At 33.7% G+C, this 27,790-nt stretch overlaps 1 protein-coding gene across 1 annotated transcript in view; it reads left to right on the top strand.

The window, feature by feature from the left end:
* LOC149780279 (ATP-dependent RNA helicase DDX1-like) overlaps positions 1 to 27,790 on the top strand; it is a 339,496-nt gene that overhangs the window by 50,931 nt on the left and 260,775 nt on the right. Inside the window, exons 14-20 of the mRNA XM_089937077.1 lie at positions 214 to 237; positions 1,227 to 1,279; positions 7,062 to 7,122; positions 8,631 to 8,729; positions 11,349 to 11,489; positions 15,179 to 15,253; positions 18,050 to 18,161. Coding sequence (XP_089793203.1) covers positions 214 to 237; positions 1,227 to 1,279; positions 7,062 to 7,122; positions 8,631 to 8,729; positions 11,349 to 11,489; positions 15,179 to 15,253; positions 18,050 to 18,161 — 565 coding nt within the window. The remainder of the gene's footprint in view (positions 1 to 213; positions 238 to 1,226; positions 1,280 to 7,061; positions 7,123 to 8,630; positions 8,730 to 11,348; positions 11,490 to 15,178; positions 15,254 to 18,049; positions 18,162 to 27,790) is intronic.

Below are 27,790 nucleotides of genomic sequence, written 5' to 3'. Positions count from 1 at the left end.
AAAGTTAAAAAATCAGGAGGGCCTAAATAGCCAAATGTTTTCTGGGATTGTTGGTGCATAACGGTTTTGGATGTGGTCTTAGTCCATAAATGAATTTTCATTTGTACAGTTATCTTCCTTAATTTCTTTGCAATTCTTTGCTTGTCGTCCATATCTATTTTGTGATGAGATGCTGTAAAACACTACTAAATATATATTTCTAATTTTTTTCAGCCATCAAGGGAACTGGCAGAACAGGTAAAAACCTTTTTACTTCCAAGTGTGATTACAGAACTTAGGTTATTTATTGAATAACATACCAAAATTTTAACTCACTTATGAGTCCAACTGTATACTGTACAGACCCAGTTCTGTAATTGCATAATGTGCCAGCAGATCTGAGTCTATGCAGTTTGTTAGGAATAATCAGCAGGATGAAATAACGTAGTCCCTGATCTGCTGGCGCATTATGTGATGGCATATCATGGTCTCTGTTGTTTGCAGTTGGACTTGACTTATAATCAGGTGTAAATGGCATGCAAGCAACTGTTCAAGCTGTAAAGGAAAATCATATCATGACTAGAATATCACAAAGTATTATTCTTTAAAAACTTTTGTAAAACCTAACTCAAATTTTCAAATTTTGCTATGTTAACTATTTCTGCTGAGAGTAATTATTGATATTCTGTAATACCTTTGGTTTTCTGTATTTGTTTAGACTAATAAATTCCTCATCAGTATCTTTAACTAAGAATAAGAGCCATGTGACTAGACTGTATGAAAGTTTCAGTATTTAGTACCCACTCATATTTTGGAAACTGGAAGCTTCAGACATAATAATCACTTGTTATCCTCAAGGTTTTGGAACACAGTACTAATTCTTATCAAAAGTGCATTTTTAAATTACTGAATATTTGTAATTCTTAGTTTTGCAGGTAACTATTTGTACATTTGAAATAAATGATGATAAGAGTTTCAAACGTTGCACACATTATATTATATAGTTCTCTTTTTTATCATTGGGTCAGGTGTTTGTATTTTTTAAAGGTATTTTGAAGATTTTACAATATTGTGCAATTTTCAATGTGATATTCTTAAGGCTCACAGAGGAATCAACATATTTATAAATGGTATATTAAAATATTACAATTGCTTCAACCTGAGGGAAGTACAATTTTTTACTTACAGTGAGTTAATTTTTAAAAATCTTTAATGACTGATTTTGTTTTCTTCCCACATCTTCTAAGACCTTGAACCAGTTAGAGAAGTTCAAAGTTCATCTTTCAAGTCCACTTGTCAGGTAGGTATGGAGGGAATGATCAAATAGTCACAGTATGAAAACAAAATACACATAATGGTCATGTTCATAGCTCAAGGTCAAGCTCAAGGTCATATTAATGTCAACTGTACATTTACTTGTGGGGCCCCGAGTGGCTGAGTGGTCTAAAGTGCTTTCCGTTACGGATCACTGCCATCTCACCTCTGTCTGCGTGGGTTCGAGTCTTGGATTCGGCCAATGTGGGTATGTGAGAAAGCTTGCCAGTAGCTTCTCAAGGGTCGGTGGTTCTTTCCGAGGATTTCCTGGGTTCTTCCCCCACCATTAATACTAGCCGCCATGTATAGCCTATTATGTGCTGAAAAATGGCGTTAAACCCAACAACAACAACAATAATAACAACAACATTTACCTGTAACTTTGTCTCGGCTGTAACTTTTGAACATCTGGAAATATTTTCATGCACTTTTATTTGGGTATACATAGTGAGTAGATGGTATGTCTTGTACCAGTCAGTATATCTACTGCTAGGTCAAGGTCAAGGCTGCAACTTTTGGATGACTGAAGATAATAATTCTAAAACTATATTTGTATATACATTATAATTATACAATGTTTAGCCTGCCACACTTGCATCGTCTACCTCAAGATCAAGGTCATGACTAGAGACCAAAGAAATGTGACTATCTGACCTATTTTGCTGTCAGGGTTGTAACTTTTACACCACTAAAAATAATTGTGTTCAAATTTAGATAAATCATGACAGTTTGTATAAAACATTCACACTCCTGCCTCAGAGGCATGGTCATAGCAGAGGAAAATATAATTCATTGTTCTTTTTTTTCTTTTTCAGATTACAGCTTTTTTGAAATTATTGAAGATATTTTAAAGATACTGTGAATTCATAAGTTGTTAAGTTAAAGTTCAAGACTAGAGCAGTGAGACTGTTTGACCCAATTCCTTGTCTAAGCTATAACTTTTGAATTAGTGAAAATATTTTCATTCAGCTGTACACAGATATACATCACAACTGTGTATCTTTTCATATAATTAATTCATACTCCTACCTCAGACTCAGGTTATAGTAAAGTAAAATATGTTTTGACCATTTTTCTTTTCATGATTACAGATCTTGAACTTTTTTGGGGGCACCAATTTATCATGGATTTCATGGTTACTAAAGACTCTCTGAACAATCAATGATCTTTCGGTGGAAGATTACTGTGTATCTTCCCGAAACCGTAAATTTACATACCATTGAAAATGTATTTATATGCAAATCGCATAAACTGATACCCATGAAAATGAATGAATTCACAATACCTTTTATTAGCCATGTCAACAGTTTGTATGTATAAGTGTTGGCTTAAAGTTTTTTCAAGAGCTTTAATTTCCTATACTCCTTGGTCACAGCCATGTAAAATTTGTTGTTATTGTTGTTGTAGGGTTTTAACGCCATTTTTCAGCACAAGATAGGCTATACATGGCAGCCAGTATAATTGGTGGAGGAAGAACCCTGGAAAACCCCGGGAAGAACCACCGACCCACAAGAAGCTACTGGCAGGCTTTCTCATGTACCCACTTTAGCTGAGCATGAGACTCGAACTCACGCAGACAGAGGTGAGATGGCAGTGATGTAAAATTTGCATTTTTGCTTAAAGTTTTTCAACTTGGTCATAGTCAAGAAGAGTCTATCACTTGTTTCTAAACTGCTTGGAGTATTGCCATAAAACATGACTTGTCTGTCATTTGTTTCTAAACTGCTTGGAGTATTGCCATAAAACATGACTTGTCTGTCATTTGTTTCTAAACTGCTTGGAGTATTGCCATAAAACATGACTTGTCTGTCATTTGTTTCTAAACTGCTTGGAGTATTGCCATAAAACATTATACACATTCATTCCAAGGTCTAGTTTGGTTTGAAATGAAAATGGTGCTGCTGAGACATCCATTATGACCACCACAGCAGCCATCATGAATATCTTGTTATCATAATTCTTCATGAATATGTTAATATTAACATGGAGTTTTCAGTACAAGGACTTCTTATATCACGTTGATCATAAATGAGAATGGTGCCAGACTACTGTCCAAAACGGCACCATGAGTCATTTGAAAATCTTGTTACAGTTCTTCCTCCTGAGCATAGTGTCATATTAGCATGGGTTTGCACCAGAAGACTTCTTGTGATGTTTACTCACCTCTAAATGAAAATGGTGCTGTTCTGCATCTAATATGGTTACCAGAGTGGCCATCTTGAACATCTTGTTATTGTTTCACCTTCCAATGGAATGTCATATTGACATGGGGTTTTCATCAGAAGACTTCCTATGATGTCTGGTTGGTTGTAAGTGAAAATGATTTCACCAAATATCCTTCTGGATGTATAGTTATACAAACATAGATTTTTCACTAAAAGACTTTTTATGATGTTGTTGGACCATAAACCAATGGTGCCATTCTGACATCTGATATGGCCACCACTATACCCATTTTTACAATTTCATCTCGACTCCTCGTGAATGGAAAGTCATATTGACATGAGGTTTTCACAAGAATTATAGGTTACTGCATTTGTATGGAAAAATATGAACGAGTTTTTTGGATGGAATACTGCATGACCTTGGGAGTGCAGTATATCCATCCGACAAAATGAGTTCATATTTTCCCATACAAATGCAGTAACCTGTCTATTATATACTCATTTTTCTTTTTCTACCTAAGGCTTAATTATATAAACAAAATACACCTCAAGAAACAAAGTAACTGAATGTATGTCATATTCCAAACTAAATACACAAGTGCAGATTCATCATTACACAACAACAACATTATTAATGCACACATAATGCCCAGATAAATTTGAACTTAGTCGCATGCCAGACATAACTTTTAAAAGAAAATGGCATTTTGGTCCACTTAAAATTGAAATTTAGATTCATATTGTGAATGAATGCGCATTGCAACAACTTTTCCATTTGATCTGGAATGAACAGAATTTTGTATTTTTGTTGATTCTATGAAATTTCGTGGTGATGGACTGGCTTCATATGTGGCAGTCCACAAAACATCTGTTTTAGTTCCTTCAGAAACAAATGTAATCAACCAAAATGTAAACCGCCTACTATGTGAGTGTACACGATTTGTTTACAAAAAGTGCTGGCCATCTGTGTTCATTGTTTATTTACAATAGAAAGTTGTTCCTTTATGAGTGCTATATGAGGTTGCACACGAGTTTAGTATCGTAAAATACTGAATGATTCTGACAATGCAAAGTCAGTGGAGAAAACAATGAGCATATAATAAGACTTCTTATGATTAGTTGGTCCTTGATGAAAATGGTCCTGATCTAACATGGTACCACAGTAGCCATCTTCAGTGGTCCTGATCTAATATGGCACCACAGTAGCCATCTTCAAAATCTTGTTTTTGGTTCTCCTTCGGAATGGAAAAGTCACTGACATGGTATTTTCACAAGATGACTTTGTATGATGTATACTTTGTCTAATACTTTTCATTTATTTATTTTTTTATACTGTAATGGGAAATGTTTACTTTGTATAAAATGCATATAGATTCCTATCTTGATTTACAACTGATTATTCTGATTTCTTTATAATTAAAAGTTTAAATGAAACAAAACTAATTTATGTTTATCATTTCATCATACCAGCATAATGCAGGGCAGCAAAGTCAAGTTAGAAGTTTTATTCTGTCAATTGAAATGACTACAATTTTTATGAATACTGTATACCATAGTCAAACTTGTTTCTTGTGATACATTTTGTGGTTTAGTGCATGATCTTATATCTGACTCAGATGCTTTGGGAGAGATTTGAAATGGAAATATCTTTTGACTTTAAAAAAATTCATGTTTTTTAAACTAAAATGTTTTTTGATGACATTCAGTAATATTCAAATGTGAACCTTGAAAAAGTGTGGGAATCGTGTCTGATATCGCCAGCACAGTGGCCATCTTGAAAATCTTATCACTACCCTTCACCAGAACACTTTAGATGTCTAGTTGGTACAAAAAGAAATTGGTGTCTCTCTGACATTCATTAAGGCCACCATGGCAGTCATTTTAAAAATCTTATTATTTCTACTCCCCCTAAATGGAAATTCATATTGAAGCAGCTTTTTCATTATAATTTCGACTGCAAGAACAAACTTAAAGACCTAGTAATGTTTCCTACCTTAAATATTCTCAGCATGTTTTTTTTATGTTTTCTAATTTCTTGTTTGTTTTTGTAATCATATCATTATATCTTTTTTATCTTATATGTGTTGTCTAATGTTGTAAAGCGCTTAGAGCTTCTAAAGATTAGGCACTATACAAAGTCTTCATTATTATTATTATTATTGTTAGAATACTAGTTATATTGAATTGGTCTTGAATGAAAATGATGTCCATGTGACATGAAATATGGCTTCAACAATGAACGAATTTAACATTTGTCACTAATTCTCCTGAACATATCAACGTGGGAATTTTCTCCAAATTTTTTCCAATGGTGTCTGGTTTGCCCGAAATGAAAAAGGTGCCCAACTTGTAGCAAATATGGCTCCTACAGTGGTTAATTTGAGATCTTTTATCTCAAGAATATCAGAGATGATATCAATATGCAGCAGTTATAAAAATAAATGATTTTGTCTTGAGATCCTGGAAATAATATTTGCACATTACATCATCATTCCTTTCAAGTGACTCTTGCTTGTTTGTTTTTATTTATTAACACTTGATTGATTTGTTTGTGCTTGGAATGAATCATTGTGAAGCTAAGTTGATTCTTTCTGTGACACGCTTGACTTCTTTGACCATGGGTATATGGTTACAGTCATAGGACATTGTACGTTACCATTTTGGTTCAAGCTTTTCATTGGCTTATATTTCCTACATACTTGGATGGCATTTGTTCAAACATTGCATGAATCACTATGAAGCAAAGACAAATCATTGTGACATGCTGTAGCTATTGACTTGGGGGTCAAAGTCACACATTTTACAGCAATACTTCGATTGTGGCCTTGAGATACAAGTTTTTACTTTAAGTATTGGAATTTATTTTACTTTGATCGTTTGTTTGCAGTGGGGGCATATATGTTTTACAAGCATAAACCTTATCTTCTATAAAGCTGTTTCAGTATACTGTTTTTGGTCATAAACATAATTTGATATTTGTTGAAATAAAATTCATCTCGAACCAGTCTGAAATTCAGTGCATTCTGAATTTTTTTCTTTTCTAAGGCATGTCAAACAAAAGATTAACATGACGGTTCAATAGCAATACACATGATTTTATGAACAAGCTTACATGTAGATGAAGAAGCCAAAGATCAAAGAGGACATCTAAGGCAGGAGGTTTTAATCTACATGAGTTCATAAAAATCAGTGATTAGCATACTTACCATATATACCCACTTAAAAGTCCAAATGCAAACAATCAAACCCTGATCTACCATTGCATACTGCATCAGTGGATCAGGGTCTGTTTCGTTTGTTCTACTGATTAATCCTAACAAATGGGATAGAGCCAGATCTGTGTCTTTGCAGTTTGCAGTTGGACCCAACTTATAAGAATATATATATATGGTGCATTGTATCTGTTTGGTTCTAGGTTAAGCCCCTAGCTGGTGACCCATCATAATAAGGTTTTACCTGAGATTTATTATTTCTTTGTCTCTGAGACTATTTGATGCCACCACAGGGAGTATTGAGAATAAAAAAATAAACAGAATTAGGTGTGCATGTTTGTGAAGAGAACTAAAATTTTAATTTTATTTCCAATATGCGTTCATATTGCAGGAGTTTGTTGGTGATTGGTGGTGCAAACGTGAAGGACCAAGTGGATGCATTAGAGAGTGGGGTAGGTGGATTCATTGCACAATGGTTATAGATATCACTGTCATAATATAATGTTTTACATACATGATTAATTCACTTGCATGCTAGAACTGTCACTTTGTACTGGATGCTAGTTGTTTTCATTAGGGATATTTTACAGGAAAAATAGTCTTGTTAATTAAATCTAAAACTAATTTATAATAATAAGTACTTTCGCTGTTAGTTTGTTATGTTTACCAAAAATTGCAGGCATGTATACAACCATAGGTGGCGTTCAGCATTAAGAGGTTAGTGTTAGGACTGGTTGGCAAAGTGTCAGGATAATGTAACTGGGTGGGACATGATGCTACATGTCTGCAGCATGATGCCCCAGTGCTAGACATCACTAAAAAACTGCCACATTGCAGACATCGTAGCTATTTGACTGAAAAATTGTTAAAGCTACATTAAAAATCCAAATCACATCATATCACATTAGAACCATGGGAACATGAAGCAATTCTGTTTAGACATGATTAATTTACATGCATTCCAGACCTGGCAACTTGTGGTAGATACAACCTGTTTTAAATAAGGATGTTGATAGGAAAAGTAAATTCTTGTTAACTAAATCCTATTAAAAAAAATTCTATGATAAATCAGATTACATGTTAACACTATTTGCCTCTTTACCAATCTTCCATTGGAATTTTGGCCAAACAGAGAATAATACTTTGTGATTTTGCCATTGATCGTGTGCTGTCCTAAAAACTCTTTTTCTATGATAAATCAGATTACTTGTTAACACTATTTACCTGTTTACTAATCTTCCATTGAATGATACTTCGTGGTTTTGCCATTGATGATGTGCTCACTTTTGAGAGACTTGTGTCTATGTTTCAGGAAGTTGGCTATTGCACCAGTGCTACCCTCATTGTAGGAAATCACTGTAGATCACATGTTATATTTAGCTTTCTGTTTGCTTCTGGCATCAGAAGTTGTGGAATGCTTATTTGGATTAATTTTGAATACAAAGCTACATCATGTGCTTCATTTAGTTTTCAAACAGAAGGCTGGATTGGTAAATGTTTGCAGGGTTAACAGGAAATGATCTCATTTACATGTGAAAACATGGCAGTCTTACCTTGCAGATTGATTTCATTAATGCAAAGAGGATGGAGTTATGTAAATAATCGAAAGAGTTGTGTTAATAATCAAATCTCAACTTATCCACAGGAGACATAACAATTATTCAGCTTGTCATTTAATGTTGTTATGTAATGCAATATTCCACTTGCTGCAGTCAGCATATGGCGTAAGAGATTATTCAACTTGTAAGTTTTAAACTTGGCCAACACTCAGGTAAATTCATGTATAGCTTTCAGGTTGTTTATTAAGTAGAATGTTTATTAACTCTATTTTTATGAATCTCAGTACTGTTTGCCCTGTATTTTTAGACCAAAATCTTCATGAAAAAGTATGACAGGTAGTCATGGATTTACCTTTCTGATTTTGTCAAAATGTTTTGATCGCTATGCATTGTTGTTATAGGTGGACATAGTAGTGGGGACACCAGGAAGACTGGAAGACTTAATTTCTACTGGGAAATTACTTCTCCATCAAATTCGTTTCTTTGTCCTTGATGAAGCTGTAAGTATTAAACACAGGAGAACATTGATTGTTTATACCTCATTTATTAGCTTTCATTCTGAAGAACCAATGGAATGTTCTCCACACATACGTGTTCTTCATATTATTATCTTATATCAGCAGTATAACACCAGAGACATGGACTAGGAATTGAGTCACATGATCTCTGCTAGCATCCATCAACATTTGCATATTACCATGCTGGAGTCCATATTTATAATTCAATTTTGATAATACCATGGGTTTATATCATCAAGATCTCAGATGAGTTGGATAATGAGTGAAATCAATGCACTCTGTACACTGTTGTCAAAGCATACCCAGATTTGGTGGACATGGAGAACAAATTGCAGGAAACCCATATACCCAGAGGCACACCAAGTCAAGATTTGGTGGACATAGGGAAATAAGTTGTAACAAACCCATGATCATGTGCTCAAGATCCAACACAAATGTTTGTCAGATAATTTTTTTATCTGATTGTAAGAGTTTGTTGCCTCTTTGGAGACCTAATTTTAATTGAATTTTGCTCTAAATTGGTAAATAAGTCTATGAGATCATCCTTTTAGTCAGGTTCTACAAGGCATGAAATCTGCAGATATTGTTGAAATAATCTTGCAGCTGATTGGCTGAGCTTGTTACCTGTCTAGAGACTATATTTCTCATCCAGATTAAATAGGTACATATCATAAAAGTCGTGGATGAGTTCCATTATAAGCAAGTGAATAGGTAGATTGGTAGGTAGGTAGATATGTGTTAGCTACATAGAACCATGTAAGCGATTTCGGCATCCAAAAAAGGCAATTAAAACAAAGATAAAGGCATAAAGTGTAAAATCCTTAAAATAAAATACAAATTTAAATTCACAATGCAAATTACACTTCTCCCTTGATAACTTGAGTACAGCATGGTCCAAAAACACAAGACTGTAGTATAAGTGAGGGTGCGAGTTGACTAGGGACATCTGAAAATTTAAGAAGATGATGATGTTTTGGCTAGACATTGACAATGAGAAGATGAGGTGGGTGGAGGTGTCTGTTAAATGGTATATAATACTCATTTTATATTTATGTTTAGAAGGATCGTAAATAAAATGCTTCTTCTACTGAAGTTGTTGCTTTTTAGTATAAATTACCTTTGTTTTCAAGAAAAACAAAGTTTTTCATGCATGGCTACCACTGGGCTTGCTTACCTTGCAATCACATTTGGAAATTAGTTGGATAGGCAGATGACTAATGTTAGAGACTTTAATTATGTTACCAATATAATAATACCTATAACAGTGTTCAGTTGAAATGAGTTGACCTGACATACTGTCATGACTGCTAGATCATGTACAGGTAGGATTTTGCATACCTTTTAACCCATTCTTATTATTCCAGAAGGCTTTTACTTGATTGTAAATCAGAGATCAAAATGCACGAGCTGACAGACTTTGGCTAGTCTGAAGGTTTTGCACATTAATCGAGTGACAGCTTGTAAGGTAAATTGGTGATAACTAAATGCATGTAAATAAGCCAAGTAAGCAAGGTTATGTTTATCTGCTTATTATATAATCATAGTTATTGTTATCCCATTCTATCAATGATCAGTGTAACTTCTTTGAAACATTAAATGTCTTGACTTTAATAATTAGGCCTGTGGTCTTGCTTTTGATACTTTACTGAGGGATGCAGAGAAAATAGTACTTGGAAGGGACATACATTATTCTGCTAATTTTTCATCAAATGTAAGAAAAACAAAGAGTTTTTTTAATTGTTAGACATGGACATGTTCTCTCATAATTACATCTTCTCTCTAGCCGGAATTCTCATGCTCTCTCTCTCTCTCTCTCTCTCTCTCTCATCATGTGATAAAACATTATCATTTTTGTTTCAAGCATTTACTATTCTTTTTGTTGTCTTAAACTTTAAGGCCGCTGTTGATGATGATGTGCTTACGTACTTACATAGACATAACAAGACACTTTTCACATCAGTGATGTTCTCATTAGACTGAAAAACTCTCAAAACTGAAAATTAAATGTGGTCCTGAGGATTTTTGATTTTTAAAAGTATCACTGTAGCATGTATGTATGTACTTGGTTTTGGAGTGCTTGGCACAATCCTGGTTATATAGTGGAAAGTTAGTTTTGGTTCCACCCACCCCACCCTTGCTAAGTCATACAAAATAGTGATGAAGTATTTGCACATTTTATGCACAAAAACACATTACATATTTGTATGCATTACTGCATTAAAATTATAGAAATAATTTAATTTTAAGCATTAATTCTGACTTGCCATAAACACAGTCCATGTTTTATTATAGTGCATTACAATAGAAACTATTTTATTGAGACAAGTTATGGTTGCTATATGCATGTTTGAAATAAAAGTAGATAATAAATATCTTCAGCATTTGCATAAATGTGCATTAAGCTATGAACAACAGAGACATAGATCTCACATTGAATGATGTAGTGGCAGATCTGGGTCTTTGTTCTTTTTATATCATTAGTTGAATGAACAATGAAGATTATAATCTGCAGGTACAGCAAGTGGTTGCAATTTTGGATCTACTTAGTTTGCATTGAATGGGTAATTACTTTATTTATTAATCATAATATTGTTACTGCAGGATGGCCTGCTTTCTCAAGGCTATGGTGATCTGATCAATCGCCTACATCAGCAGATCCCTAAGGTTACAAATGATGGAAAGAGACTCCAGATGATTGTCTGCTCTGCCACTCTGCACTCTTTTGATGTCAAGAAAATGGCTGTAAGTGTCCCTTACATGTCTAATTATATTAATCAAGTCTTATTAATCTGTGGAGATATATCCTCACAAGAGCGAAATAGTGGCTTCAGAGATGCAGCTAAAATAAATCCTTTGTATGAGGGCCTCAAGGTAGATTAGTACTTAGCTAATTGTTTTACCATCTTTAAATAAAGTCATTACTATTATTATTATTATTAAATAAACCAGAACAGGTTGAGCTCATCTTTCATGTGAGCAGGGAATATGTTGATTATAAAGAAAGTACTTAAATAACCAGATAATTACTACATCCTTGCAGTAGAATAGCAAGTGGAATGCATATGTGGGGTTTCTTGCATCTTACATTTGCAGATAGCTAGAACTTCTTTCTTGTTTGTTGCTTAGAAACAAAATAGTACAACCTGCTCCAGACTTGTCAACTCTTACGATTTTGCTGTAAGTCTTCTGAAATTACCCTTGAAATATGGACTTACGGCATACTAGCAAAAAGTATGGTAAAATTATTGTTGCTGAAAAGTCTGGGTAATTGGTTCATCCGTGTTTTATTTGGATCCGAGTTTCATCTTAGAATTAGTAAAATTAGTCAGGGAACCAGACTAACTTTACAAAAGCACCCCAGACACTTTAAACAGCCCCTGTTTGTATGTGTGAAATGTCTGCATGATCAAACTGTTGATTATAGAAGTTTTAAAAATGGTGTCCAGAAAGTGATGCATGTTTGAGGGGAGAATAAGCTTCTAGAAAAGTGTTACTAATCAACACAGAAAAATAAAAAGGAGTACTCAGATTTTTGTGAATTAAAGCTGGAAAGGAAACAATTACAAAAATTTCATTCATAGGCAACAGTATCATACATCATGCTCAGTGAGATGTTCACTGTTTCTTCCAATATTTGTTTAGTGCCTGTTGGATGTAGACTAAAAAGCATGATTCAGTAATGACTTCATTTATGTGCTGTGCAATAATTGTGGTCAGTCCAGATTTACAGCAAATCATATCAAATGCAATTTATTTAGATAATTATACAGAGAAAATCTGTCTAATATTTTATACTGTACTGTTGATTTTTAATGATGCATTTTCTCAAAGGAATAAATTAGGTCTTAGAGCCCATGGTTTCACTTTAAGTAAATAGAATTAAAAAAATGAGTGGAAAGGAAATCATATTCCTAATGCCTAATCCAGTTCTTTTTATAATGAAACCAGACCCTTTTTTTGATTTAAGGATTAATAGACTATTTAACACCCGAGTGCTCCAAATTTTTCCTGCCATTCTATAATTTCAATACAGGTACATATGTGCTTTCACAGGCTAATACATGTAACTTATCTCGTTGAATGGTATCAGGCCCACTTGGGCTTCTTGTTCACTAAGAGACTTCTTATGATGCTTGGTTGGTCCAAATGGTGCCCCAGGGACATCCAAAATTGGCACAACATGGCCATCGGGAAAATCATATTATCACTATTCTTCCTAAATGGATTGACATGGAGATTCACAAAAAGACTTTCATGCTGCATGGATGGTCCTAAATGAAAATTGTCCTGTTCTTGCACCCAATATTGGTTCACTAGTGACCATTTTGAAATCTTGTTACAGCCTTTCCTCCTGAACAGCATGTCATGTCAACACTGAGTTATCTTTAAAGAATTCCGATGATGTCTTTTTGCATTTATAGGAAAATGGTACCAATTGAACATCCAGTATGGTCACCAATGTGGCATTCATAAAAGTCTTTTATCACTATTCCTCCTGGATGGATATTCATATGGATATGGAGATTTCGCCAAAGGCTTCTTATAGTGTCTAGTTGGTCTGAAATGAAGATGGTACTAATTAGACCTCCATTTTCATGGTCATGGTGGACATCTTGAAAAATTGTATTATAGCTACTTAGCAATTGATAGTTTGAATGAAATGGAGTTTAAGTACAATACTCCTTATGATGTGGCTGCTCTCAGAATGGTCCCAGTAGATATCCAATATGGCCACCTTGGTAGACATCATGAAAATTATGTTATAGCTGCTTCTCTAAAACGATTGGTCACATAAATATGGGGTTTCTTTCACTAGAAGACTTTGCATGATATGTTTCTGGGTCCTAAACAAAAGTGGCACAAATGAATGGCAGCCATCTTGAAAATCCTGTTATTACTGCTTCTCATGAAGAGATTGTTGTATTGATGGGGTTTTCACTTGAAGGCTTCTTCAAAGTGTAGTCAGTCCTATATGAAAATGATGCCAGAGTTATTTATCACAATTTGAAAATCATGCAAGATTTGATTCTCCTGAATTAATGGACATATCAACATTTAAATCACAAAAAATACATTACTTGCAATTTGTTGGTGTTCCAGTAATAAAAAGGTTGCTGATCTAACCTTCAAAATGGCTGTCCTGACAGCCATATTGGAAATCATTGTTCAGTTACTTTTCCTGAACTAATAGTTGTATAGACATGGGTTTAAATTAACATATTATACCATTATGTAGCTTGTTGTGAATTAATATGGTGCTTGTTTGACCTCCATCATTGCACTGTGGTGGCTGTGGAGGAAATCATGTCATCACTACTCTTCCAGCATGAATGGTGGCATTTGTAAGGTGTTTTCACTCAACACTTGTAATATTTAATTTGTTCTGACTGAAAATGGGACCTATCCAGTGGCCTCTAGGTTAGAGTGTCCACCTCAGATGCAGGAGGTTGCAGGTTCGATCCCTAGCCAAGTAAAACAAAAGACTTTAAAAAAATGGTACTAGCAGCTGTCTCACTTGGAGCTCAGCATTAAGAGGTTAGTGTTCAGACTAGTGGACCTGGTATCAGGCTAATGTGACTGGGTGGGACTAGATGCTACATGTCTTTGGCATGCAGTCCCTGTGCTAGACATCACTGTAAACTGTTACACTGCATACGTCATTGTGATATGACTGAAAAATAGTTAAAGCTACATTAAAAATTTCCAAAACATACAAACACACTGACTGAAAATGTTGTAGATCTGACTACCAGTATATCCACACTTTTTTAGGGAGTTTATGTACAAATGCAATTTTTACTAGACTTTGTATTTAGTTGCATTCCAATGAACAAGTTGATAGCCATCACTCTGAACCTGATTTTAGGGTCAAAGGTTTGTAACTGTACTGGATGATGGGCATGGCAACACAAACAAATTTTTATCCAACACATTTTATAGATATATTTCAAAGAATGCTTTTAATGAAGCCACTTAAAAGCTATTTCAAAGCAAATTCATTACAGATTTGATCAAACTTAGTACATGTGTATATATTCAGATTGGCAAGGTTGGATGATTTTATATCCATGGTATCAGGTTCAAGGTCGAAGGCAATGACAGAGAATTTTGTACTGCATTTTAAAGCTTGTTGTAAATATATAACTTAGATGTGTATTAGTTTGAAAGATTCCTTTGTGCCAGTTAACATATGCTTTAAAGTAACACTTATAAAATAATATTCCGCAGATGGAATGTGTGTGGGTGTTATGCACATATGCACGCGTATCAAACCTTACTGTTACTCTTGTGTCAAAAACATTTGTTTTATTGTTGGACCTTGTATGTTAATATCATTACTTTATCACATGATTAACAGATTAGATGAGTTTATTTGCATCCTTATTGTTTTTAATATTTTTATTCACAAAGGAATTTTGTTTATTTTACAGGAGAAACTGATGTACTTCCCAACCTGGATAGATCTAAAGGGACAGGATTCAGTGCCTGAAACAGTTCACCATTGTGTAAGTATTTTTCATTTTGGGTTTATATCCTCAATGGCTTCTCATTTTGCTGAATTTCAGTTGGTGAAATATCCAAAACCTGTATTTACTAAAACATTATACTACCCTCAATATTGCACATAATGATGAAATGACACACAGACTCATTTAATGGCTTCATCCCCATCTGGGAATGCAGAGGCTAGGATGCAAGTTTATACTGGCTAACACTTGTTTACCTAATTTGTCCTGAACACTTTGAGACATCTTCATGAAACTTGGCATGCTTTTGTATAAAAAATAGACATTGTGTCATGTAAAATATGGAGTCTTTCAGACTAGCATTTTTTATAACAAATGGTGTCCACTAGTCTTTTCCATTAATATCTCCAGAACCGAGTGATGCTTCATATGCTTTTCTATCGGGACAAGAGTTTGTGTGCCATGCAAGGTTCAGCTTTCCCTTTTTAGTTCTTTAGAGTTATCTCCCCATTTTTTGTAACAAATTTATTCTTCACATCTTGAGGGTGATGTTCTGTAAGCTCTCACTTACTGACAGCTCTAGTTTGCATAACAGTTACATCTCACTACCAACATTGTTAAGTAAAGTGCCCAGATGTATTTGTCATGTATTGGCTTTGGGTGGCGGAGTGAGTCTGAAGTGATCACTTTTACACATCACTAACATCACTTCTGTTCATATTGGTTTGAGTCTCACCTTGGCTAACATGGGTATGTGAGAAAGATTGCCAGTAGTGTCCTGTGGGTCAGTAGTTCTCTTGGGGGTTTTCCTGGGTTATTCCTTCACCAGATATAATGACCACCATGTATTTCATGTGCTGAAAATGAATATTATATAAATGATAAAGATGTAACTCAACCTAATGAAAAGATGACTAAATTATATGACCTGGCTACATATGCATTATACTTCACTTATTAATGGAGTGCTTATCTTTTACTGTTTGTCTGTTCACACATGCATCTTGAACCATCTTAACTTCTTATTAGAGTCAAGTTTTGTCCCCAAAAATGTCTTGAAATGAAATTTCCAAATGTAGGGGCCCAGGCCTAGCAGAATCTTCTATACACTGACTCCAAGTTGTGACCACATACATTGTGTAAATAAAATTTCAAGCACACAGCTGCTTCAGTAGGAACAGATTGGTGTTTCCCTTGAAGTTTGCATTTGGAGGAATAAAAATAAAAAGAGACACCTTTTATAGATGTACAACATACAGGCGACAGTACAAAATTCTCATTATTATTTTCTATTATTGAATTTTCCTTGTTATATTATAACTCACATAAGGTGTCTCGCTACAAACGATTTTGATTTAAAAAAAATAAAACTAAGAAATGCTCAAGACTTGAAACTAAGACCATAAATTATTAATTTTATGCACACACAGATTTTACAACATATAAAATAAATAAAAGATCAAATGAAAATTTGAGCAATGAAAAGCCAGTCCATACAAACATACAAGGGAATAGTGGAAAACAACACATTTTAGCAAATACACTTGTAATACAGACTGGGCTATAGAAAGATCCTTGGCAAAGATCACTGACAAGGAATAAAGTGGGAAGGAAACTAGACAAAGGTATACTTGCCTGAGGAAGGGAGTACAACCCATTTATAATTCACTCTTTAGACCAAGGCAAGGAAAGTTAAGGGACCTGAGAAAAGGAGCATAGACGAGTGCAACCCTATCAAAAAGTTAGGAAAATAGAGAAACCCTGGTCAAAAATGTATCTAAATACATTACTGATCCAAATTCTGTTTGATTTTTTTGAAAGTTGACAAAAATAGACCTCTAAGGGCAATAGAAACATAAAAACCACCATCATAAATTTTCAAACCAAGGGGAATGCTTCAAAGGCTAGTAGCTAATTTAGCTAAAAGCATGAGAGGGGTCCACAAATAAATCAACTTCTTTTTAGATTAATGTTTTGTCACCAAAAGTTATCAGGGCCTGGGCAGAAGAATAAAAATGGTTCTTTTTCCCCATTGTTTTTGCATTTCTTGAGTTCGTTTGTTTTTTAATTTTCTAATATGAATCCAATATTGCAGTTCATATAGACGTCTTGTTTCATGTATTACCAAAAAACTGTATTTTTAAAACTTTGTGCAATGTATTTTGGTATACAGTTAAAACTTCCTCAAGTACATTGTATTGTATAAATATTGAAATGGAATAACAGTGTTGGAAACTTATCATATGCTCATGACTTGAGTCTAACTTGAAGCTGCATATACCCAGACATGATGTTGCATAATGCACCCATAGATCTGGGTCTATGCAAAAATATTTTAGGAGTAATCAGGAGAAAAAAATAACATTGACCCTGATTTGCTGGCACATTATGCAGTGACATATTAAGGGTTGTGTTTCTTGCAGTTGGACTTGACTTGTGTGAAAGTGTTTATTGTAGTTAATTTTAATGACATTTGATACAAGTATTTACAACCATGATGAAAAGTCACTAATTGTATAACAGTATTTACCATTGGCTGGTTAAAATGTGATGAGCAAGAGTTTTTTGGCCTATGCACAAATCAGGGCTAGAAGACTTACAAGCCCCACTCTCTCTCTAATTTGTTCTATTTAAACCACCACAAGGAAACCACAAAAGTATTGTTTTAATTTTTGAAAGTTTTACAACATGCATCATGCTACTACTTATTTGTTAATCTTGGTGCTTCACTGAAGCCTTGATTCACTTGCATTTGTGGGAAACTTGTTTATAAAGGATTTTGTTGTCATTTAAATGTGAAGAAAGGTTTAAATGTTATTAAGTTTGTGTTTACAGGTGTGTATTGTGGATCCAACTAAAGACACCTGCTGGAAGACCCTGCAGCATCATATAGAGACAGATGGTGTTCACCAGGGTGATAAGACTGGGCCAAACATCTCCACTCCAGGTAGGTTGGTCTCTCCTGAGTGCATTTGTTTGTGCTTCTTCAAACTGAAAATCATTGCTAGTAATTATAGATTGTTGTCTGTACTCTCTCATACCTCAAGTGGATTAGTTGTTTGCCATGTCAAAAGCATGTCTACCCAAGATATCAGGAAACTTATCACATACTCATGCATGTTTATTATATAGCAGTAAACTAATTAGTTTCTAGAGTTTTTAAAACAAATATTTTTTTCCCTTTACTCATTTATAACTTCATTGTTGACACATATAAATATCAGGCAAGTTGTATGATATATTGATGTAACATGTTCTGTGGCATCATATTTTCATCCATGCAACAGAGAAATCTTGCATTTTGCTAACCTTACTTTTCTTATCTCAGCCCCTGGTCATTACAGTCAGGTCCACTCTCTATGAACTACTTTAGGGAGTTAACCCAGACCTGCCAACCCTACTGAAAAAAGAATACTGATTTTTGGGCCTATCTCCTGATTCCTCGATTTTTAAGAAGAAAAATCAAGATTTTTCAACTCCTTGAGAAAACAGAATCCATATATTTTTTAATATTCAAAAACATCATTTTCCATTTCTGTGTTCCTGTATCAGGTTTTTCTGTGTCTGGTATATTTCTTTGTACTTTACCATATCTGGCTTGATTTCCGGTTTTCATCCACCAATACAAAGAGATTGTTTCACAGTGTGGTTCTCTTTATCCGACCCCATCATCAAATCACAGCAACGTAATAAATAAGTTTCTCAGCAAGAAGCAAAAATAAGTAGAAAAGGAAGTAATTGATGAATTTTCACCAGCCAAGAAAAAGAAATGGGATCAAAATATAGGAGTGATTGGGAGAAGCAGTTTGCTTTCATTCGTCCATTGACTTGTGGGGCCTATCATGCACTCTGCCAATGCTGCTCACAGCATCTCTCAATACGATGTGATGGTCTAGATAACATTAATAAACACAGTGCAAGCATTGCAGATGTGTCTGAACAATCTGTAATATCGTTTAATGACCTGGCCGTTTTTTCCAGCCAAATGTAAGGCATCAACACTGATGATCTGCATAGAGTTTCATCTTTATCAAATCTACAATTTAGATGCGGAATTGAATGTGGAAAGATCAGATCATCAATGGGTTGCTCTCAGAGAAAAAAATGGCTGGTTCTGGCCAACTGTTGTTTCTATCCCTTGGGAGAGTAATGCTATCAGTACTTTCAATACCGCTCAGCAACAGCAATGCTGAGAGCATTCCTAATGGTCAGAAAAAACAGAACTAGCCAAAGAGCCAGCCTGTCAGCATCAACCCTGGAAGCTATTCTTGTTAGCAAATTTGGCACCCTTGGACAAATGAATCATGAACTTCTGCAGAAAGTCAAATCAGCAACATACAATGGACTGAAATAACAAAAGTAGACATATTTATCATGATAAATACACCTTATTTTTTAACATCCTGACTTTTTACCCTGCCTCCTGATTTTTAATGGTGATTTTCCTGATTTTGATTTTTTCATTGCTGGCAGGTCTGGCAGCCATTGTTTTCTGCTTGGCTCGATGGATTTGTTTCCTTGTAATAAATATTAATTATTATTGTTAATTTTATATAACATACATCTATTAAATGTGATAATACCTGATTATAATAAAACATTTTATGTAGTTATTTTCTAACACATAAAAATTGTGTTCTTGGGATGGACAGGTCATGCCACAGCCTGCATTAACATATCTGTATTAATGCACCGTATGTAAACAATATTCCCACATGGCTTTAGACCCCATCATGCAATACTTATAGTACTTTACATTTATAACTGTTAAATTATAGCTGTTTGTGGGTGAGGGTGTATAAATATAGTTTAATCTATTGAGATGATTATTCTGATTTTCATAAAACATTTTAAGAACAAATGACCTACAGATAAATGTGAAGAAATAATAGTGAGCGATGCATACTGTATATGTTGAATGTGTTAAACTATATTGCAAAAAATATTCTTTTAACTTAAAGGAAAATACAGTGTGAGAAAAATATTCTGCGTTGGGGTTTGCACTGAGACAAGAAAATCCCAGTCATGGAGTTACATTATTTGTCTCCCCACTCTGCAAAGCCTCATGGAGATACAAATAATGTGACTGCTTGACTGGTATTTCCTTCTCACTGTGCAAACCCCACCATAGATCCTATTAATTATATGATGCATGACCTTATCAACAATGTGTTCCATTTAACTCCTACGTAATGTCATTGGGATGAAATCAGAGTATGTAATAATCACCTTTGTTCTCTGTGCTTGCACATAGTTCAAAATATGAAAATAATTAGATCTTTAATAAAAGTCTTTCTAATTTGAGTTTTGCAAATGCTTTGATTTTGACATGGTTTTCACATTGGTGTTCTTCACATCAATAGCAACTTTGCTTGCTGTTCTCGATTGTTGTTCTTGAGGGTAACCCTCATGTAGCAATTTCAGTCCGACAATTTGTTTCTTAGCTTCCACTTTCAAGGTTTATGGGTCCTTCACCAGTCTCAACTGTCTTTATGAACAAGAATATTTCTATTGACACAAAGATATTATGTCATCAAGTTATGCCCTTCTATATGAGGTTTCAGTTCAGTAAGGGGAAAAACAATAATTATGTACAATGGCTTATATATAGAAATGTTAAGAAAAACAATAAAAAGAACCAAGTATCAGTATACTCAAGATTGTCTTACTGGAAAGATCTTCAATTACAGACTGGAATAATAGCAAAATATTATGAAAGTATGATTGTTGTGGTTGAATTGTCAACTGTGTAGTTTGGGTTTTGGTCAAGATCCAGGTTTTTTTTTAATTAGAGAAGTAGAGTTGGCCAGGGAAACAGAAGAGTATTATTGAATCTGTCCATGTTTTTTATTCATACTACCTGCATGGTCAAGCATTTGATCCTTGCATTATCTGGAAATGGTATCCAACAAATGAAAATATATTAATGACAGAAGGGACAATCATTTCTTAGAAAAGTTAAAACAATCAGCAGTATCACAAGGAATATGATATTATTGAAGGGGTTGCAAAAAAAAAGAACTGTTACACTCTTGGACATCATTTTGTGTCATTTTGAGTACAGCTGTTGGCGGGTGCAATTATTGCCACTGCCAAAAGAAATTTTAGAAAATACGAGGACACATGTCAGGTTGTGAGATCTGTCAAGAAACCATAGACCTAGACAGAGTTTAGAACAGCTGTCCCTGAAATTGAACTGAAGAAATTTATGATCTAAGCGTACTTCATGAAATTTATAGCTGAACATGATGTTGCCTTCACTGTATCAGATCACGCTTCTGAACTTTTGAAATGCATGTTTACATTATGACAGTAGCGGTAAAATGAAAATTTGTCTATTGTATACAATAGTCCCCCTTCATTAATGCCCCCCCCCCTCTGCGGCCACCCACTTTCTAGGGTCAGAATCTCTTGGCACCGATGAGTTTGTGTTCAAAAGTACCCCTCAAGGAAGGCCACTCCGCTAGTGTGACCAGCAGACAACATATTAGTGCAGAAATGTAACATTAACCCCTCACAAGCAGCCACATTTTAATATTAATATATGTCCAGTCCAGAACCAGTATTTAATTCATATGGTAAGGTAAGTAATCCAATTAACTTTCCCGATTTGACTTTCTGGATGTCAGGTTTTCTTTACTTAAAGAAATTTTGGCTAAAGTACATGTACCACTAAGGTTGGTATTATTAATGCCGATGTTTAGAGGAAATGGGGCCAGCAATGTTTTGATAGAATTTTGGGTTTCATGCAGCTGTTTTTTTCTTCTTTTTTGTTTGTTTTCTTCTTACGACCGGATGTAATTGTCAAGATCATAACATGGTCAGCATATAGGTTTTGTGGATTAACACACACAGAGAAATTAACCTTGAACAAAACAGGGTACCAGACAAAGTAAAATCACATGTCAGTACATGTATCGTGTCCTTTATAAACAAAGAATTTCGTTAACTCTACAAAAGTTTCATCTGCATAATTAAACTGCAGTACTGTACAGTTAGCAAAATAGGAGTAAATTGTTAGAAACCTTTACCATGTCATCACCTAAACAGAGAAATAATAATCTGGAAGGAAAAATAAAAGTTGTTCAACTTGATGACAATGGGGGAGAGCTTACTTGCTGATAAAATTTAACTTGGGAAGACTCAGATAAACAACATTATAACAGATAAGGAGAATATCCTGTAGCGGTGGGAAAATGGATTAAATGGAAACATAATTATTTTAAATACAAAACATGTATGTACCAAGATTTAAATAATGGTTTTGAATGGTTTTGCAATGCGCATGCCAGAGTACCCAACTCACATATCACGCCTAAGAATAAGAACTGTTAATTTATGTTACTTGAAATAACTCTGTTTTTAAGACAATAAGAATATTTTAATAATTAATGCTACTTTTAAATAAAGGTATTAACTGCTTTAAGTTATTTGTAGATTTCTTACTATCAACACATATAAATAAATATATATATAAATATAGTTTAGCTCTGGAAAGGCCACCTGTCTTTTTAGACAGCTTGCATTTCAACCGTTATTTGGAAGTAAAATTAGTTTCATGTAATACTATTTAATATTAAATAGTACCATTAGGAGCTTGTCATATATTTTAGTGCATTATAAGGTTCAATAGACATAGACTGGAAAGCATCTCATGGCTTGCTGTGCATTAGTGTTTGAAGCAAAATGCTATCACTCAGAAGCAAATATCTAATTAGACATGCAGCTGAAAAAGATTGCCATATTTTTCAGTGTACAGTCTTGAAGTCTGGGCCTTGTCTTACACTCCAGATCAACTTATGTATTGCTTATGTCTTTGGAATTGCTTTGATGGTAAATAATTTGATTTTGAGATTTAATATAAAGTCAGCAGTAAATTATCTGAACCTGGTTTGTCTGTTTAGGAAAACATCAGAGATTAGAGAACAGTCAAACTGAATTACCAATTCCATTTTCTTTCAATATAAAACCAAAGCAATTTTGGCTTAGGAGAGGAGGCTTGTAATTTGGTTTGGTTTCTTTGTTTTAATCCTGACCTATAGAATGTTGTAACTGCAGTGTAGCAGACTCTAATGATTTATTTCTTATTTGAATTGTTAACAAGGTTGCAGCTGTGCTGTAATGATATAGACTTGCGTTCTGGAACACTTATCCTGTTCTCACTGATTTTATTTTATTTTTATAAACTAAACATTAAATCACCATTTGATCCTGAACAATTTTCAATTTAAAATAAATACATGTGACCCACCACCATTTCTTATTTTTCTAGACCATATAGTACTCTCTACCATTTTTATTTTCAAAAACCCTGAGCTATTAACACTTGAAATTATATGAAATATTTTAGGCCACTGAAAATTTTAAGAAAAATTATAATCTAATATTCAGACTGTAAACTAAAATGAAAACCAAGGGAAACTGCTAGCCTTGTTTAGGTTAATATTAAGTTTTTAAAGAGTGAATAAATCACTGTTGAATAACTTGGACTTCATATACAGTACCTTTACCAACTTGGCAATAACTGAAAATTTACACCCAAGTTTAATATTTTTTAGTTTTTTAACTTGAACCCTTTACTGCACAATGACACCTTTTGATGCCTTTCATGATCCTGTCCAGAAGGACCAAATTTATGTCTGTTTATGCATAAAGACCACTCATATGGTTGAGAAAATGAGTCTAGAATATAATTGACACAAATCATTATTTGCAGGATTAAAACAATTGATCTGTTAAATCAACACTCAACAACTGTTGTATGTAACAGTGTGTCTGCCTGTTATAAACATTTGCTCTGCATCGTGCAGTTGTAACATGCAGTCATTTGAAATTTTGAATAGCACAGATCAAAGCTTTTTGATAATATACATGGGAATAGGCCATTCTTTGAACTCGTCCAGTTTATTGTTATCAAAGTTTCACCAAAAGAGAAGAATATTAAAGCAAACTTCAAACTTTGGAACAAGGCTATATATTAAGAATGAATTACTGCTATGTGTTCACTTCATTTCCAGAAAAAGGTATGGCCGAGAAGTACCAATGTTGAAAAATATGGATAATTTAAAGTTAAAAATCATTTATTTCCTAGTTTGCAATACTAATTGGAACGAAAAAATATAGAACTGAAGTCCTGGAATATTTGTCTATTTTTTAGAAACAAGGAATCAAACATTAGTTACAAGGTAACCATTTAAATAGTTTGAGGCAAAGAAAATAATTTATTCACTCATTATTTGGCTTCCCTTTAGAAAGTTATTGTTGGTGATTCATTTCAGGATACAGGTATCATTATTATATCCTATTTATTCAAGCTTTAATTCACAGAATTTCCAGTAATTGTTACCTATGTGAGCATGTCATCTGTGAAACAATTTTTGTGGTAAAATATTTCAGATTTAATTAAATTCTTGTTTAAAGGCATCCAGCTTTTTGTTATTCCTTTCAATGATAAATTTTGTCATTCTTTTCATTAATATGACAATTTAACAAAAGTAATTACAAACTGAATGTATTTCATATGGCTAATTTATTAGTAAAATATGTTCCACACATTTGAAAATTATTTACTGATGTTTATTCTATTTAGTAATGATGATACTTTCATAATAAAATGTTCATTGATTCCCAAAAACCAAAGCCTCCCATACACCAAATTAATCACACCATAACTTTACATGTTAATTTCTTTTTTTGAGGGATGGGAAATCATGCTACTTGTCTGCGGCATGACACCCCAGTGCTAGACATCACTATAAACTGCCACACTGCAGATATCATTACGATATGACTGAAGATTTGTTAAATCCATGTAAAAAAATCCAAAGAGCACACACACACACACCTTAATTCACAAAATGACAGTGAAATGAAAGATGAATTTACCATCTTTCTTCCTTTCATTCATTCTGAATAGTGTGATTCAGACGTTGAGTTTTGAGACTATTTCTTGGTTTATGGAGATATTTTCAAAACTTTATTTTGTATGGAGCAATTCATATTTTTTAACAATCCTTAAAGACTTGACACCTTTGGTACTCAGTACTCAAACAAGATATAAAGAAAGGGATGCTTGTACCATATTTGTCCCTCTGACCTTTCTAGCATCCATTACCCCATTGTCCAAACATGTACCACTTTTATACAAGGCCTCTCATGCATACCCCTCTGATTTCATACAATTTTATTTTTTATATATCTGAGCGTTCATTTTTGAATAAACCAGCTTTAAGGTTCTTTATTCATTGCTCATGTAATGATATATATATATATATATATATATATATATATATATATATATATATATATATATATATATATATATATATTGAATTGAAACTATTATCCAGTCTTGAAACGTAGATATTTATTTAGCAACTGCTGCAAATCTTTTTTTTCTTTTCATATGTCTATTTTGGGGGTGGGTGGGTTTGTTTTTAAATTCCAAGGTTAAAAGAGTAATTATTTTCAGATTATGTTTTCCAACACATATTAAACCCATATGCTTCAAAACAAACTCCAGAAAGAGATTTCCTATGATATTCTTTACACCTGCTAGGATATTATTAATAATTGTTGCCAAAAAGGACCTTATTTTTATGAAGTTATTTTATATGCAAAACATTTTTTTATTTTGATCATTTAATTCACATTACTTTAAATCAGCCAATTTATACACCTCTGTGGTCTGTTAATCAATAATATTGATGATAGGGTTTTGAAACGTAATAGATCATACAGCTTTCTGATGTACACATGCATTTACATGGTTTATGCATATAAGAAAATTTCTCACAAGATGGCAGGCTTGTCAAGTACTGCATAATACTGAAAGATCTAATGGAATGGCATACTTAAAATGTGTTGGGTTAATAGGTAAATTTCATTTGTGGAGTTAAAAGAAGATCATGATTGGATTTTGAGAATTGTTCACAAAATATTAATTCACTTTTTTGTATTTAAACTTAATGCATTCTCCATAAATACTGATAGCTTCCATGATGCAATACAATAAATCCAAGATTATATTCAATAATTTCTACCTATTTAAAGTTTGCATCAAGAGGAAAATCTTGTAACCCATTTGAAAGCTGATCTGAGTTTTTCTTGCTAAAATTGTAATCTTAGGATACAAGAACTTGGTTCATTATCAGTAGTCATTGTGGTATATACTGCAGTACTCAATAATGCAGTACTCAATACTATATGCATAAGACTGATTATACTGCTTGCCTCAATCACAATAATGCAGTACTCAATAAAATATGCATAAGACTGATTATACTGCTATTATCTTCATGCAGTACTCAATAAAATATGCATAAGACTGATTATACTGCTATTATCTTCATGCAGTACTCAATAAAATATGCATAAGACTGATTATACTGCTATTATCTTCATGCAGTACTCAATAAAATATGCATAAGACTGATTATACTGCTATTATCTTCATGCAGTACTCAATAAAATATGCATAAGACATTATACTGCTATTATCTTCATGCTTTCTACAGTTATTCTTCAGATTCTTTTCAGGTCTTTTTTATCTTGGAAACAAACATTCATATTTTGGAGATATGGTATAAATGCAACTATTGCCATTTTTGTTTCAACCACTTATATATAATTGTTTAAAACTAAATGTATGCTATTAATTTAGAGCTATCTAGACTTCTTCATATTTCCCAGATATTTAAGTTGATCTCTCCATAGTAAATTTTGTATCTTTAATAGTTTATTTCATGGTGACTACAGCAATTTGGGGTAACATTTTTGCAAAATTAAACATTTCAGGGAACACTTTTCAAAGCATCCCAAAATGCTGTCAGAGCAAAGAATTTTTCTTGGCCTGATTTTGTTGCTGAAATTAAGGCCATTTCCAATGCCAAAACCTGTCTCTTTTTCCCAATTTGAGTGTGAACAAAATCCCAATCTGAATTTATAAACATTTGATGCAATTTTCTTAACAAATATGCTTTGTATAACATTTAGACAGATCCATCTGAATATCAGACTGATAATCCAAGGGTTGTGGGATCACTACATTCTACAACTGGTTTGTCTTCCTCAGTGTCTCCTTGGAAAAAGGTACTTAGCTCCCATTTCTGTCAGCATGATATAATCAGTCACATGTTAAAAGTGCAATTAAAATTGACCAATGAACACACCATCTCAAGATGCATGCTTCCAATTAAATTGTTTTATTGTTTACATTGTATATTTTGTGTGCTTAGCCTAACAAATCCTTGGAATATATTAATAGTAAGGGCATATAGTATTTTTTATGTGCAGCTTTTTAGGAAACAGCAAATTGGCATTGTTTCTAGAAAAAAAAATAAATTATACAGAGAAAATCTACCTTTCTAAATTTAAATAACAGTTCCACTAGTTACTCTTCCCTCCTTCCACCCTCATTTCAATTGAAGAATGTTTTTTTTTTACTAATTACACACCGCTCTGGTGGCCTAGTGGTTAGAGCGTCTGCCTTGGATGCAGGAGGTCGTGGGTTTGATCCCCGGCTGAGTCATACCAAAGACTTATAAAAATGGTACTAACACCTGCCTCGCTTGGTGC

Source organism: Sinohyriopsis cumingii, chromosome 16 (genome assembly GCF_028554795.1).
Source record: "Sinohyriopsis cumingii isolate HCF-2022 chromosome 16, ASM2855479v2, whole genome shotgun sequence".
NCBI lineage: Eukaryota > Metazoa > Mollusca > Bivalvia > Unionida > Unionidae > Sinohyriopsis > Sinohyriopsis cumingii.
The sequence above is the reverse complement of the archived record's forward strand: the minus strand, read 5'-3'. Positions and strand labels throughout refer to the sequence as shown.